At 39.7% G+C, this 16,202-nt stretch overlaps 3 protein-coding genes across 4 annotated transcripts in view; all 3 read left to right on the forward strand.

Annotated features, from left to right (window-relative positions):
• The first annotated feature begins 250 nt into the window (after nucleotides 1-250).
• On the forward strand, nucleotides 251-3,413 carry LOC112462612 (polyadenylate-binding protein-like). The gene is made up of 3 exons (XM_025028496.1): nucleotides 251-622; nucleotides 1,012-1,963; nucleotides 2,547-3,413. The coding sequence occupies exons 1-3, from the start codon at nucleotides 266-268 to the stop codon at nucleotides 2,996-2,998; spliced, it is 1,761 nt and encodes a 586-aa protein (XP_024884264.1). The 5' UTR covers nucleotides 251-265; the 3' UTR covers nucleotides 2,999-3,413.
• Nucleotides 3,414-5,529: 2,116 nt separating this feature from the next.
• Nucleotides 5,530-12,816, forward strand: LOC112462611 (polyadenylate-binding protein 4-like). Its single transcript, XM_025028495.1, has 4 exons — nucleotides 5,530-5,935; nucleotides 8,835-9,145; nucleotides 9,431-10,376; nucleotides 11,939-12,816. The coding sequence occupies exons 1-4, from the start codon at nucleotides 5,743-5,745 to the stop codon at nucleotides 12,391-12,393; spliced, it is 1,905 nt and encodes a 634-aa protein (XP_024884263.1). The 5' UTR covers nucleotides 5,530-5,742; the 3' UTR covers nucleotides 12,394-12,816.
• Nucleotides 12,817-14,715: 1,899 nt separating this feature from the next.
• The window catches only part of LOC112462597 (tudor domain-containing protein 7), an 8,008-nt gene continuing 6,521 nt past the window's right edge, over nucleotides 14,716-16,202 (forward strand). Inside the window, exon 1 of one of the 2 annotated variants that reach the window (XM_025028470.1) lies at nucleotides 14,716-15,791. The gene's annotated coding sequence lies outside the window, so the exon portion shown is untranslated. The remainder of the gene's footprint in view (nucleotides 15,792-16,202) is intronic. The other variant, XM_025028469.1, reaches the window with a different exon arrangement.

The following is a 16,202-nucleotide window of genomic DNA, read 5'->3' on the forward strand; positions in this document are numbered from 1 at the left end:
TTTAAAATACTTTAAGACACAGGGAAAGTAGCGTCGGAAAAGACAGACCCACGTGTTCACTGCAAAGATACCGAAAAAAACGTATTTACTAGCAGGATTAATTTAAAAATATTAAGTTTATGCATTGAGTTTTTGTAGATGCATATTTTGCTTACAAATTTCAGACAGTTTCAAGAGCAATTGTGTAAATTTATTTAATGATAAGAGATACACTTTTCCGATAAGCATGGCGGTAAAATATTTAAATTATTCAACTTTCACGAAGATGACATATATTAGCATAAATACATTTGCGGATATTTTTGTTTCAGCCGAACGCGCCCTTGATACCATGAATTTTGACAATATAAAAGGGCGGCCTATTCGGATCATGTGGTCCCAGCGCGATCCCTCCCTACGCAAGTCTGGTGTCGGAAATGTATTTATTAAAAATCTGGATAAGAACATAGACAATAAGGCGATGTACGATACATTTTCCGCGTTCGGGAATATATTGAGCTGTAAGGTAACGCAAGACGAATCGGGCGCGTCGAAGGGTTACGGTTTTGTCCATTTCGAAACGGAGGAAGCAGCCAACAAATCTATTGAGAAGGTCAACGGGATGTTGCTAAATGGCAAGAAGGTAAAGTAACGCTCTTTATTCATCGATTAGAATAAAAATTGTCACTCAAGTGAGTTGTTCATAAAATACATGGACTTATCTACATGGACTGCGTCTTCTTATGGGAGCTAGCAAGACAAGACTGATAGTTATATTCCCTTTTTACTGTCCTCAGACCTGTTGTCCTTGTCGCACAGAAAGAAAAAAAAGAAGGCTTAGCCCTCACCACATTTCACGCAACTTTCTCCAATAAAAGTCTCAAGCAAAATAAATATAGATTGCCTGTGCATCTATTTTCTCTTTATCTGATCATGACGTGTAGCCTCTTGTAGAAGCGCTCAGTCTACGTATATAAGTCTTTGATCAAATTAATGTTCTTTTTTGTTTCTCAATATGGATTGCGCTTACAGGTGTACGTTGGCAAATTCATTCCGCGTAAGGAACGCCAGAAGGAATTAGGCGAAAAGGCCAAACTGTTCACGAATGTTTACGTGAAGAACTTCGGCGAGGATATGTCCGACGACAAGCTGAAAGATATGTTTGAGAAGTATGGGACAATTACGAGTCATAAAGTAATGATCAAGGACGACGGCAAGTCACGTGGGTTTGGATTTGTCGCATTTGAGGATCCCAATTCTGCCGAGCAAGCGGTGATGGAATTAAACGGCAAGGAGATTGCCGAGGGTAAGCTCATGTATGTTGGGCGGGCACAGAAGAAAGCCGAGCGCCAGCAAGAGCTTAAACGTAAATTCGAGCAGCTGAAGATCGAGCGTCTGAATCGTTATCAAGGCGTGAATTTATACGTGAAGAATCTGGACGACACGATCGACGATGAGCGCCTGCGAAAAGAATTTACTCCATTTGGCACGATCACGTCTGCAAAGGTGATGATGGAGGAAGGACGTAGCAAGGGATTCGGCTTCGTGTGCTTCTCACAGCCGGAGGAAGCTACTAAGGCAGTTACCGAGATGAACGGACGCATCGTCGGTTCCAAGCCTCTCTATGTCGCTTTGGCGCAGCGTAAGGAGGATCGTAAAGCACATCTCGCTTCTCAGTACATGCAGCGCATGGCAAATATGCGCATGCAGCAGATGGGTCAGATATTCCATCAGCCCGGTAATACCAGCAGTTACTTCGTACCTACCCTGCCGCAGCCGCAGCGATTCTATGGACCAGCGCAGATGGCGCAGATCCGCGCTACTCCACGCTGGCCGGCGCAACCGAATCAAGTGCGACCGAACGCGCAGACCGGCAACTCCGGATTCGCGTCGATGCAAGCTGCACCATTCCGAGCGGCACCGCGCGCTCCTGCTGCACAGGCTGGCGCCTTGCGTAACAACATGTCCGCCAGACCTATCACAGGTGATTATTAAAGAAATTAAAAATAGAATATATGCCTATGACATTAATTTACTTTTTATTTAAACCTTTGTATTATTTCTTTGACTATCTTGACAGAAATCGAAACATCAGATAATAATTGAGTTAGAATCTTGATACACTTGTAAACCCAACTAACGTATCAACATTTCTTATGTAAAGCCATGCATTATTATCGTTGGTACTCTTGATTTATCTTATCAGAGTTCGTTTTAAATATCTAACAGATTAGCCTATATAAAGTAGCACACATCTCAAACCGTTATTAAAAATTAAATTAAAAAGTCATAAATGTCTTAAAAGGTTTGAAAACAACTAGACAACAAGTTGTTGTCTTTTAGTGAATTATCTGAAATGGTTTTTATAGAAGATGTTCTTTAAAATTATTATTTGTTGATTAAACTTATTTTCTTATCTTACAAATAAATGAATATATACTTAATTATTGTTATAACAGTATAATTGCTATAACATTATTATACTAATTATAGTATTGTACAATAATAATCATAATTGGATTCAGTTATGAAAATAATTGTTACTTTACAATCTTTGCGTATCTCAGGTCTACAAGCAGTTGGCGGCGCCAATATGCAAAGCCGTTCCTTGACCGGACCAGCCGTTGGCGTCTCGCCCGGTCAAAGCCGTCCAACGAATTACAAGTACACGGCAAATATGCGCAACCCGCCGCAAGCAGCCATGGCTCCATTCGCGCCGAATCCTACTGCACAGCCTGCGGTTCACATTCAGGGCCAGGAACCGCTCACCGCGTCGATGTTAGCCGCGGCGCCGCCACAGGAGCAAAAGCAGATGCTTGGAGAACGCTTATTCCCTCTGATTCAACATATGCATCCGCAACTGACTGGCAAGATCACTGGTATGCTGTTGGAGATTGACAACAGCGAGCTGCTTCACATGCTGGAGCACAAGGAATCGCTGAAGGCTAAAGTCGAGGAAGCCGTGGCCGTATTGCAGGCCCATCAGGCCAAGCAAGCCGTTGCACCGAAAAAGGAATAAGCGTTATAACGATAATCTTTATTTTTAATAAGGAGAATTACATTTCGATAAATTTTTAATTTGATTCGATGTACATCGCCGTGTTGTCCACTAATTTCATCTTATTTCTCTAAATTTATGTAATTATAATCGTGTCAATGTATGTTTTCGTAACGGATTTACTTTCCAAGACGTAACCGACTCCGAGATATCACTTGAGAAAAAAACAGGAATGTATACACTTTTTATGACGTAAAATTTTAAGGGAGAAATCTCTTCGTATTTGGCGTATTAGATTACAGGGGAGTTGCGGACACGTTTTCTGAATGAGCGGTTACGTTCGTTTTGTGTTTGTTTACTGAAAGAACCGAAATTGTGAAAAGATTTCCAGTTCTAGAATTTTAAGATAATAAATTTTTCTTTCAAGATATATGTATATGACGGTTAACGTTCAGCAGATGTAACGATTAAACGACTCGCTTATGAAAATTTTAATCCAATAAATTTAGTATGTAACTGCAGGCAATTGTTGCTTAATAACATGTATAATTGTTACATTTGCTGGATACATTTTTTTATTCTTTCCTTCTCATATTTCCCTTTTTGAGATGAACGAAAATCGTCTTTGAATCAAGGAAAATGTTGTGTTTAAATTATTTACACTAGATCCCGTCGTAACGTGGACATAACGTGACTTGTGTTGTAATCATCTTTGTTCTAATTTGTCAGAAGATGGATAATGGTTACTTGGCGTGTTACATTTTGCAAACAAATCTGCGCCTGACGCATGAAAAGGAAATTGGATTGGAACGAAGTTAATAAAATTATGTAGCTAGAAATTAAACTGTAATCAATTATGCCCGTTGAGTTAGAGGTAATTCGAATGAATTACACTTAATCGTCGATTAAAATCGATACGTCCTTACGCGATTTTATGTGTGAAGGCCTTTACGAAACGATAGATTTCACTCAGTTTCTGCAGAACCAATCCGTCATTGGTCGCGTTCAGCAGACCAAGCCGCTCAGTAGCAATCGAACGTAATTGGCTCTTACTTTTAGAACCAACCAATCAACGCAGAGTGTTGACAAGACGAATTCAACAGTTGTATCTGCTGAACGCGCCCATTATATTCCGTTAGCAGATTTTATTGTATCCCTGTTGGCATTCTCTTCTTCTCCCTCTCTCCTCTCTCCTATTGACGAAATTTGCAGCAATTATTTTCAAAACCCGTTCTCGATAGATTTGCCTATTCAAGAAAAGTCGAACACGTGAACTTCGATTCCAAGATCGCATTTGTATACGCGCGCCATTGTGGCGCGATAATCGTTGTTTACATTCTCGACACACATTGCGCGATAATACGCAAATTGCGCAATGTCGTGCAATCAATGCGTGTAAAAGATTAAGAACAGAGCTGACGGTAATTGATGATAAACGCCTGAAGCTTAATAATTTAATCAGTAAAAAAATAATCGTAAACTTTTCAATGAACGGTTTTTTGTACGTATATATAACGTCTCCTTTCATAGATGGATTTTCGTTGCACTTTCTACTCTAGATAAGGACCGCGTTGTCCGTAGGTCTGTACGTTCTTTCTGCACTGCATTATAGGGTATATTCTACAGTTAAAATGAAACAGGTATATTAGTACAATTAGACATCAAAAAGAGAAAGAGAGAGAAAAGAGCCAAAAAGTTCGGAAATTTCAGCCACGAAGGACAAACCTAAGGGCGTCGAGATAAAAATAAGGAATCTGAAAAGTGCAGGAAAAGCGCATCTAGGAAAGAGCGAACAATCTAGACGCGTTCGACTGGAATGCGACTGACTTCAGGCGCATGAGGCGCATACGCGTGGTCGGAGTTTTTAACGCGCGATCAACCCGTTGATTTTGAGACAAAAGGGCTATATCAGTATTTGTTTTTCTTTTCATTGGATAAAAGTAACCGAAAGTATCTCTCTGAACAAAAAGAAATAAAAAAAAAGTGGCCGAATTGAACGATAGACGCGATAATTTTCGGAAATCGCGCGAAATTCGCGCGCCAGCCATCAGGCGGCTCTGGATTTCTCGAGATGGCGCTGACGGCGCTCGTGCGGTTCGTGCGGACTACTTCGCCGGAAATTGGCGCCGGTGGTTGCGCGGCCGGGGGTATATAAACGCGCGCAGGAAGCCGCGCGACGCTCTTCTGCCTCAGTAAGAGTAGAGTTGTGTTCACGTGTGGTTGTGTGCGTTTCCTCTTTCCCCGAAATAGGCCACACAACCTACGTCCATTCCGTGAAACTAACTCTCCTAGAAAAACCCAAAAAAAAGTAAAAAAATCTCCGTAAAAAAAAAACGTATACAAAAAAATCGCAAAACCGTAGGCGAAAAACCGTCGTAACCTCATATACCGTGGTAACAGCGTGGTGATAAAAAAAAAAAGAAAATAAAAAAGGAAGAAAGGAGTACAAGCCAGAGTGTGAGCCGTCGACGTCGTCAAAAGAAACCAAACCGAAGGACCCGTCTACCCAACAGGCACGCGAAAAACAAAATTCTCCCCAAACCGGCCAAGCACAAAGTAAAAAAAAGTAAAAAAAAAAAAAAGGAGAAAAAGCGTGCTAGCTAGAGGGTCCTTGGACGAGCCATATTGCGAGGTAGTGGAAAAAGAAGGGGGCAAAGCGAGAAGAGATTGTCGCGTAAGGAGGAAACGTCGTTTCTGCCTATTTCTGCCTCTGTCCCCCTCGGCGCAGTACACATCTCCCCGTGTGACTTCCCACCGCCGTCGCCATGAATCCTGGTGCGCCCAACTACCCCATGGCCTCGCTCTACGTGGGCGACCTGCACACCGACATCACCGAGGCGATGCTGTTCGAGAAGTTCTCGTCGGCCGGGCCCGTGCTGTCGATACGCGTATGCCGCGACATGATTACCCGCCGCTCGCTCGGCTATGCATATGTCAACTTCCAGCAACCGGCTGATGGTGAGTCATCATCATCATCGTCGCCGCTGCCGCTGCCGTCGTCGTCGTCCTCATAATCATCATCGTCATCATCATCTTAGCATAGCGCCTGTCCTCATGATGGTGATAGTGGTGATGATGGTGGTGGACAACGTGGTGACGCAACGTGGGTCCGCTCGAATGGCCGCCCGCTGCGTGCCACACACGTGCCTCGCCAACGTGCCCACCATATTGGATCCACGTCTCGGGCGTAATGGTAGTTAACGGTTAAACGGACTCGCCGCGGGAGGGGGAAGGATATTTCCTTTTTCTCCCTTTGTCGCGCATTACCTAAAGACCCGTGTCCATAACGGATTTAAATGTGATATTTTTTTTCTTTCTTCTACCTGACTTGGAGGTTGACCGAGTTGACCCGAGATCGAAAGGCGGATGTTATAAAAGCGAAAGACCGTCTCGGGGTTTATTTTTTTTCTATATTGTCCGAGCTCTGTTCTCCGTAGATCTGCCCCTTTCTATTTTGACCTTTTGTTCGTTGCGCAAATCTGATTCCTTTCTATGGAAACCCTTGGCGCCACGTGCGTGTTGTTCATGTTTTTATTTTTTATTTTTCATTCATGAAAATGGTTCTGTAAAGTGAGAAAGAAAAAAGTAAAAAAATGCTTGGTCACGCGAACGAATCTCACGTATCTCGAGATGAGTAACGTTGTCCGCGCGCGGATGTTCGCAGCATTCATTTTTACATGTAAAGCCACGTCGTAATTGTATTCATTCTCCCTTCAGAATTTGATAAATATGTATATGCAAATATAAAAGAGAAACTTTAGCTTACTTTATGTCAAAGTTACAACCATGAATTGTCGGAAACATCTGTTTCCTCGAATTTTTTTCAAAAGTATAAAGAACGTCGGTTTCTAGAAATATATTCTAATTTATAATATATCTTAATTAGTTTCAACTTCCATAAATATATCTTTGGAATAAATCAGAATAGATTCGTAGAAATCTGTAATTATATGTCCGAGAAGAATTGAAAAACTTTACACAGTTTTACACCTTTTTGCACAGTTCATCTTTTCTTCTTTTCTCTTCAACGTGAAATGAAAAAGATAAAAGATGAACCGTGCAAGAAGTTCAGCTAAAACGATCAGTCGTTATATGTTTCTCACTTGCTCCCATGAAAGAAGTGGAAGAGAATCTTAGTTATTTTTTCTACCTGACATCAGGAGGGTGATTGTGTATCTTGGAACGAAGTGAAAATTCACTAGAGTATCTACGATTTTATTTGTCGTAAATTGGACCTTAATTTTCACCTCATTTCAAGATATACGCTCGATCTTCTGAGGTTGCGAGTCTTTTCAAGAACATCTGAAGGAATTATAAGATTCATGAAAATTTACATTCGTTATATTTTTCAATACGATTCAAAGAAATAGATATTTCTGGTGAAAGAAAGAAGGAAAAGCGAGATGGAACTTTCATTTTTTGCACTACTTGATTTGGAGTTTTACCTGCGGCTAAAATCCCAGCGTTACGAGGAACAAACGTGAAAGTCTTTTCAGATATTTTTTTTTATTGTTTGTGTCTTGTACTCGTCCATTCTTTAATTACATTTTCCGCATTTAAAACGAGACAACTGTAAATGAATTATAGTTCTTTATTATCGATTAAACAAATATTTATTTTTCTAATCGATAATTAAGAAAAATATCTAGGGACAAAATCGTGGAATATGTTTAACGTAGTAATTTAATTTTAATTTTGGACCTACTGAAAAAAAAAGAAAGAACGAAGATATATAAATTATAATTGAAAGGAACGAATCTACATATTCCTCGTTAATTTAATAAATATATTGCGAGATGTTGTGCAAGCAGGAAAGTGTGAGATATATTCATTTCACATTTACTTTCTAAATTTTACCTTTTTCTTCACATTTCCTTCAACATCTATGTCAATAAATGTATTTCGTTTTAAAAGCAGAATAATTGCAATAAAATATAGCTACAGGGACCGATCTAAGAGCAAAAAATGAGCATGAAGTTTCCTTTTCTCTCATGGAAAGTGAGTGATTTTCACTTTTTTGTTAATTTAATCTTGAACTTCAGAAAAGAAACTTCGCTTGCGTTCGTTTATTCACATTGGGGGCTATTGGGAAAATAAAATCTATAATACGTGTTATATATTATATTTTCCCAATAGCTCCCAATGGGAGTAAACAAACGCAGGCTGTCTTTTTTGCAAAATTTATCCGTGCTTTGCATAAATTTGTTTACAATAGAATATATTGTTTATCAAAACATTTTGCAACATTGTATCTCAAAAAACATATAGTGGCCCTTGTAAATTATTTTTTTCGTGAACATGATTATTTTGACTGTTCGAAATTAAAATATCTTTCTTTTCTATCGACTCAATGTGGGGTTCTAGATGTTTTTCTTATCAATTCATAGAATGTCTTATCAGACTTTTATCACACACATTTTTTTTTTTTTTTTTTCCCCCGATATGAGAGGACGAACTTGAAAGAAATTCATGGACAGTTATTTTCTCTGCAACTACTTATTGTGCATTGCACTTAAGCCATAAGCGAAGTCAGTCTAGAGCCATTCTTGTACGTATCAGTTAGTTATAAGTACCTAGTAATCTGAATTAAACACGAGCTCTTCTTTTATTAGTATATTTAAATTTGCAATTTTTAATTAAAAAATTGTGTGCATAAAGTTTTTGCAGATCGCATCTTCAGCTTATAAACTTTAGGCAGTGTCAAGAACAATTACGTATACACATGAATCTTTATTTAATGATAAGAAATCGGCTTTCAATAAAAATAGCGATAACATCTTTAAATTTTTTATCTCATTTGACTTTCACAAGGACGACACGTTTTGCATAAATACATTTGCGCATATTTATGTTTCAGCCGAACGCGCCCTTGATACCATGAATTTCGACATGATAAAAGGGCGGCCTATTCGGATCATGTGGTCGCAGCGCGATCCCTCCCTACGCAAGTCGGGCGTCGGAAATGTATTTATTAAAAACCTAGACAAAAACATAGACAATAAAGCGATGTACGACACATTTTCCGCGTTCGGGAATATATTGAGCTGCAAGGTTGCGCAAGATGAAACGGGCGCGTCGAAGGGTTATGGCTTTGTACATTTTGAAACAGAGGAAGCGGCTAATAAATCTATCGACAAAGTTAACGGAATGTTGCTAAATGGCAAGAAGGTAAAGTAGCACTCTTTATAGATTTTAGATTAAGATAAAAATTGTTTGACTTATGTCTATTTCTATCTAAATTAACTTTAATCTCGGTTTAACTTATTTTTCATCTTTTTCTAGGTTTAAGAATTAGAACAAGATAAAAAGTAAGTTAAACCGAGATTAAAGTTAATCTGCTTTGGTAGAAATGAACTTTAGCTTAGGTTAAAGTTAACTGACGTTTGTGGAACTGAACTTAATATCGAGTTAACGTTTTTCTCCATTTTCTCAATATGGACCGTGCTTTCACAGGTGTACGTTGGCAAATTTATCCCGCGTAAGGAACGCGAGAAAGAGTTGGGCGAGAAGGCCAAACTGTTCACGAACGTCTACGTGAAGAACTTCGGCGAGGATATGAACGATGAAAAGCTGAAGGAGATGTTCGAGCAGTACGGGACCATCACAAGTCACAAGGTGATGAGTAAGGACGACGGCAAATCACGTGGGTTCGGATTTGTCGCGTTCGAGGACCCGGACGCTGCAGAGCAGGCGGTGATGGAACTGAACGGCAAGGAGATTGCCGAAGGCAAGTTTATGTACGTCGGGCGGGCTCAGAAGAAAGCCGAGCGCCAGCAGGAGCTTAAACGGAAATTCGAGCAGCTGAAGATCGAGCGTCTGAATCGTTATCAAGGCGTGAATTTATACGTGAAGAATCTGGACGACACGATCGACGATGAGCGTCTGCGGAAAGAATTTATGCCGTTTGGCACGATCACGTCTGCGAAAGTGATGATGGAGGAAGGACGTAGCAAGGGTTTCGGCTTCGTGTGCTTCTCACAGCCGGAGGAAGCTACTAAGGCAGTTACCGAGATGAACGGACGCATCGTAGGTTCCAAGCCTCTCTATGTCGCTTTGGCGCAGCGTAAGGAGGATCGTAAAGCACACCTCGCCTCTCAGTACATGCAGCGCATGGCGAACGTGCGCATGCAGCAGATGGGTCAGATATTCCAACCCAGTAATGCCGGCAGTTACTTTGTGCCTACGCTGCCACAGCCGCAGCGATTCTATGGACCTGCTCAAATGGCGCAGATTCGCGCGACACCGCGCTGGCCGGCCCAACCGAATCAAGTACGACCGAACGCTCAGACTGGCACCTCCGGGTTCGCGTCGATGCAAGCTGCACCGTTCCGTGCGGCGCCGCGCGCTCCTGCCGCACAGGCTACCCTGCGTAACAGCATGTCCGCCAGACCTATCACAGGTGATTATTACAGTTATCACAAAATTAGCCTTATGGAATGCGTACGATAATAATTAAATCTTCGTATTTATATTATTTATATTATTTATTTTGTTATATTGAGTTGGTTTTAAATATCAAACATATTAATTTTAATAAAGATTCGAAAAGCTTTATATTTTTGACCGCTTTCGAATCTGAAAGTGGGAATTTATAAATGTCTTTAAGAGGTTGAACAATTAAGAAATTTTTAGCGAGATATCTGAATGTGAATTGATCTGCGTGTGATTTTCAAGATGTTTTAAAAACATAATTCGTATTTGTTGACAAAATTTACTTTCTGTTCATATTTGTATCTGTAAATAGAAGGCTATTTTTTAATGTGACAAAAAAAAGATATATTTTTAAATAATATGTAATTTAAATAATTTTATCGTTTATTATATAAAGATTACTATCTATGAATCCATTAAATTTCTTCTATACCTACGATTATTTTGGCATCTACTAAATCATAAAATTTTATTAATTACATAATTTAATGACTGTTTTTCGATAAAAATAGATAAATAAAAGATAAGGAGTAATAAACTTTAGAAACTGACATTATGCTTTTAAAAATTACAAAAATCTAAAATAGGTAAAATAAGTATATATTGATTAATATTTTTTACAGATGCAGGTTTTGCATTGTTTTGCAGTTTATTAGTAATGTTATATTATCCTTTTTACTCGCATAAATTTTTTGTCGAACATGAATTCGTAAAAATTGGGTCTAATAATATTTAAACTGACTTGAAAAGACATGCTAAATTCTTAGGTATCGATAATAGATTTATAATTTATATATGAAGATATGTAAGAGTATATGTATGTTTCGTGTTTACATACATTTCTATGTATGTATAAAGATGTATATAAACACAGAACATATAGAAATAGATGTGTGTTGTATTGTCTATAATAACAGTCCTCCAAGAATTTTAAACATTTGAGATTCGTAACGTTTAAGAGATTTTAAGACTCCGGACATCTTCGAGACATTGACCGAAATTAGAGACTTTCATCCACAGAAAAATAGCTTAACAACCGAGTAGTTAGACTTTTCGAAGGAATAAAATGTCGAGTTTGTGGAAATGTTTATTAAATTGTTCAAGTATTATTGAAAGTGTTTATAGTGTTGTGAAAAACTTGAGTCAGTCAATTTCATATGTGTAGCGGCGTAATGATACATCTAACGTGATGATATTCTTTCAACCGATCCAACGTGATCGTAATACTTGCTTCTTGTATTGAATTGTAATTGTAATTAATTCTTTTACGGTCACTTCTTTATGCATTATCTAATTACGAGAAAATTAATAAACTTTTCTTCAGAAGAATGGAACTATGTATTACGCGATATGTGTGTTCGACATATAATTTCCAGTATTAATTTTGCAATTAAATGAATAACTGCTCAATTATTGTTGCAACAATACAATTGCCACAACATTACTACACTAATTTGTAATATTATATATTATAATGACATTTATTTATTAGCGAAGATTATTACAATTGACAAATTCTCTCTGTTTTAGGTCAACAAACGATTGGTGGCGCCAACATGCAAAATCGTTCCATGACTGGACCAGCCGTTGGCGTCTCGCCCGGTCAGAGCCGTCCGTCGAACTACAAGTACACCGCAAATATGCGCAATCCGCCGCAGGCGGCCATGACTCTACCTGCACCGAGTGGTCCTCCTGTGCAGCAGGCGGTTCACATTCAGGGTCAGGAGCCGCTCACCGCGTCGATGCTAGCCGCGGCGCCGCCACAGGAGCAAAAGCAAATGCTAGGGGAACGGTTATTCCCTCTGATCCAATGTATGTATCCACAATTGACCGGCAAGATCACCGGTATGTTGCTGGAGATCGACAACAGCGAGCTGCTTCACATGCTGGAGCACAGCGAGTCCCTGAAGGCCAAGGTCGAGGAAGCCGTGGCCGTATTACAGGCTCATCAGGCCAAGCAAGCGGTCGCGCCGAAAAAGGAATAAGCGTTATAACGATAATTCTTTATTTATAATTTGTGAAAATCTCGATTGTTTTTGAATTTGATTCTATGTACACGCGATGTTATCCCTTCATTTATTTTTTATTTTTCTGAATTTAACTTAATCATCTAAGTATGTTTATGTAACGAATTTACTTTCAAAGACGTAATCGGCAGGTTCAGATTGACTGTCGCTTGAGAAGATGAGAAATGTATGCTCTTTTCACGATGTAAAATTTTAGGAAGGGAGAATACTTCCAGAGGTTGTGCCATTCTTGGTATATCTTTGGATATGGAGAGTTGCGAGCACTTATAAAGAGTCAGTGGAAATTACCGTTCGCCTAGCATTTGGTTACCAAGAAAAAACAAAGTGTGAAAAGATTTCCAATCCTAAAATTTTACGATAATAAATTTTTCTTTCAAGATATACGCGATCGGCGTTTAGCGGGTGTAACAATTAATCTGTTTGTTGTTGATATTAGTGAGAAATTAATTTGGTTTTAGAGATCTAGTGGTGGATTGTATAACTCCAGAGGCGATCATTGCCTAATGGTGTCTATAATTGTTACATCTACTGAATGTAATTTTTTTTTATTCCCTCCCCTTTTCTATTTCCCTTCTCGAAACAAACAAAATTGTTCCTAAATCAAGAAAACTGTTAAATAAGATTTACACTTTAAAGCATGTAATATAGCTTAAATATCAATGTTATATGCAATCTATATGTTTGTCACAGTTTATCAGAAGACAGATAATTGGTGCTTAGTTTACGTTCTGCAAATCTGTCGCAGCTGTAAGATGATACGTGTGAGATAGGAGCAGATAGGAGTCATAGGATCTCAGCTATCATTCCAGTCACTAAATTTGACCTTCGATATATCTTACGTACTTTATTGCATCATCTTTTGCTCCCTTTTTTTTAAGTTCTTGATAAATATTTCATTCTGAATGTTTGATTGTGGATGTAAAGATAATGTATACGATGTACATTTGCACATTTGTATATGAAATTTAGATTATCCTTATATAAACATTAAAAATGAAATAAAATAAATGTAATATATATCGTTCATTTGCTGCGATAATAACAGTTACGTATTATCTCTTCCTTCGATGTATTGAATTCTCACCGTTCTTTTACAAACAACTTACAAAAATGACTTTGAGTTATGTTATTGTAGCAAATGAACTGGAAATATATATACATATATCTTTCAATCTGTATAGTCGCGCACGAAGCACTTTCAGGAGATCAGGCGAAATAAATGAAGGTCAATTAACTTTGGGCGAAATTTTAACAGAATTTATATAACTTAAAATCCTTAAAATACTGATGCAATTGTTACCCAATCGAGCCTGACGCTTAACGAAGATTCTTTTGGTAGAAAAACGTTACATTTTTCATATTATTAATTAGAATTTCCAAAGATCTTGAAAATTTCAAGACTCAGAATTTTTCAGATTCTTTATACGTATCGGAACGGTTTTCAGAAAAACTCGACAAAATAATAAAATATTTCAGATTTTTCCCCTCAACACGTCTGAATAAAAAAAAAAGAAAATCCGCGCAAAAAATTTCAAATACAGATAGACACAACACTTCGCAGAACACGTGAGGCTTTCAAAGACCCACTCGATATTTCCATTTCGAATTTTACGGAGATTTTACGAACTCATAAAAAAAAACCCAAACAAGAATCAGGCATATATATAACGGTATAAATAATAGATTCTTAAAGCCTCTGAAAGTACGCTTGAGTTTTTTCAGATTTTTTATGGTACCAATTAGCTTGGAAAATCTTAACCGGCATAAAAGACCCCGGGTGTTCGACGAAAGCAGCAGAATACACGTGGTTCTGAGAAGGGTTAAACATTTCGAAAATCCTCATCCAATTGTTTCTGAAAGTATCTGAAAAATTTGATAATTTCTTCTGAATTTTTTATAAATCTAGAAATATGAGAAATTCTTAGAAAATTTCTGATTAATTAAATACGAGAAATTTTTTAACCAGGGTTTGTCGCACAAAATTACTTTATTCGGGTATTTAAAAAATTAAATAAAGGTTCTTATGTATTTCTGCTTTTTTTTTTATATATGCTACATGTATTTCTAATTTGACTCGATAAGAAAGTTGGACTCGGTCACAATTCGCGCGAGCATCCGATTTCAAACAAATATCGGCATCGCGTGGTAAAAAGGGCGGGAAACCGCTCGCCCGATTTCATTGGAAACTCGTGGCCCGCGCGGGAGGGAAGCGGTCATATTCTTTTTTCCAATTACCATCTCGCATTTCCGGGAAGCAGGCATCACGTGATTGGCGGACGCGTCACGACCCACTTCGCCGAGAGTGCGCCGAGTGTCAGCGAGCGAATCGGCCGTTGCGGTGTGGTGTTGTGTTGCGCGGGAGAAGTGGAGAATTGGAGAAGTGGAGAGCGAGCGAGCGAGATTGGCGAGAAAGAGAGAAGAAAGTATACACGAGTAGCGCGCCAGCGCCAGTTTCAGCTCTCGGCTAAGTCCATCTAGTCCATACATCCGGACTATAGTCGGCACCAGTCGGCACTCGGCAGTCGGCTCGGTTCTCACTTGTGTCTGTGTGTGGTCCGTGTGTCGTCGTAAACCGAACGTCGAAACTCGTCACGCCAGTCGTGCTTGGTCGAGTTCGTGTGTGGCGCGTTTTCTCCGTGGACAGTGCGAGGATTCCTTGGTTGCGAGAACATCGGTGAAAGCGAAGCGAAGGGGAAAAGAGGAGGAGGAGAAGGAGGCGGCGGCGGTGGTGGTCAGGTCGCGCCCGGTGGTCAGATCTCAGATTCGTCAGGGGTTTGTCTGCTTCAAGCGAGCGCGCTCCTGCGAGCGGGCGACGGCGACCGAGACGACCGTGAGCTCGTCGTCGTCCAACGCTCAGCGGCGGCGGCAGCGATCTCGGCTGTTCGAAGGAGAGAAGGTACGTTACCGCACGCATACAACACACAACACGTCCTGCCTGCCCTCTTCTGCGCGCGCGAGCGCGCGCTAATGACCCCGTTCTAATCGTCGCCTGGTATCGTGGCCGACTTCGTCGTCGCAGGGGCGACAATACCGATACCGATTCGCGCCGCTCGCACCGCACCACCACCGATCACGGCATATGGCAGTGCGGGAAACGTGGAACTTGTCTCTCCTCGCCTACGGGGTCATATTTGTTTACATCCGTCAATCCCCGAGCGTTCATTCAAGTGGCGGTTCTGTTATTTTTCTCATGATGCACCAACGCCCGCAGGTACTCGAACGTAGGCTGCGGTTTGCCGGATAAACAGGCTCTTGAGCGTTGGGTGCACGCTCGTGTCCCGCTTCCCGCTGCGTCACACAGCCGACCCTTTTGGGCATTGAACGCTGAAGTGAAAATGCGACGAGTATCGGCGAAGGTATTGTGATTTATTAGTTCGACGTTAAATGTCTGGCGTATTTCCTGGGCGAAATGGAGAAAAAGATTGATATTGACAGGTAAAAAAGCTAATTAGGGAAGAAGAGGTACAATAAACCATCGAAGACTTGGAACTAATTCGATGGAATGTTGCTGACATTGCTGATTGTTGGCATTGAAATACCTTGTGCAGCTTTTCTCTCCCCTTTCTCTCGTCTGTGAAGAGAAAATGGTAGTAGAGAGTTTCTTAAGAAGGAATGAGATGGAAATATGAATGACATATATAGAATAGATTTTGATTATTATGTCGATTAATATTATCAATCCCAATTAACGAATATCAATATCCTTTTGTGTATTACCGTGTTATTTAGTTATTATGAGACATCCGAGTAAAATATGAATGAAATAA

The sequence above is a fragment of the Temnothorax curvispinosus genome, unplaced genomic scaffold (assembly GCF_003070985.1).
Source record: "Temnothorax curvispinosus isolate PA1 unplaced genomic scaffold, ASM307098v1 QBEX01012569.1, whole genome shotgun sequence".
Taxonomy (NCBI): domain Eukaryota; kingdom Metazoa; phylum Arthropoda; class Insecta; order Hymenoptera; family Formicidae; genus Temnothorax; species Temnothorax curvispinosus.

What these genes read in the sequence shown, in the direction of transcription:
- LOC112462612 (XM_025028496.1), top strand. Translation starts at nt 266, where the DNA reads ATGACATATATTAGCATAAATACATTTGCGGATATTTTTGTTTCAGCC. An exon ending in TGTTGCTAAATGGCAAGAAG is followed by an intron (nt 623 to 1,011) that starts GTAAAGTAACGC and finishes TTGCGCTTACAG; the next exon opens with GTGTACGTTGGCAAATTCAT. An exon ending in GTCCGCCAGACCTATCACAG is followed by an intron (nt 1,964 to 2,546) that starts GTGATTATTAAA and finishes TGCGTATCTCAG; the next exon opens with GTCTACAAGCAGTTGGCGGC.
- LOC112462611 (XM_025028495.1), top strand. Translation starts at nt 5,743, where the DNA reads ATGAATCCTGGTGCGCCCAACTACCCCATGGCCTCGCTCTACGTGGGC. An exon ending in CTTCCAGCAACCGGCTGATG is followed by an intron (nt 5,936 to 8,834) that starts GTGAGTCATCAT and finishes TTTATGTTTCAG; the next exon opens with CCGAACGCGCCCTTGATACC. An exon ending in GTCCGCCAGACCTATCACAG is followed by an intron (nt 10,377 to 11,938) that starts GTGATTATTACA and finishes TCTCTGTTTTAG; the next exon opens with GTCAACAAACGATTGGTGGC.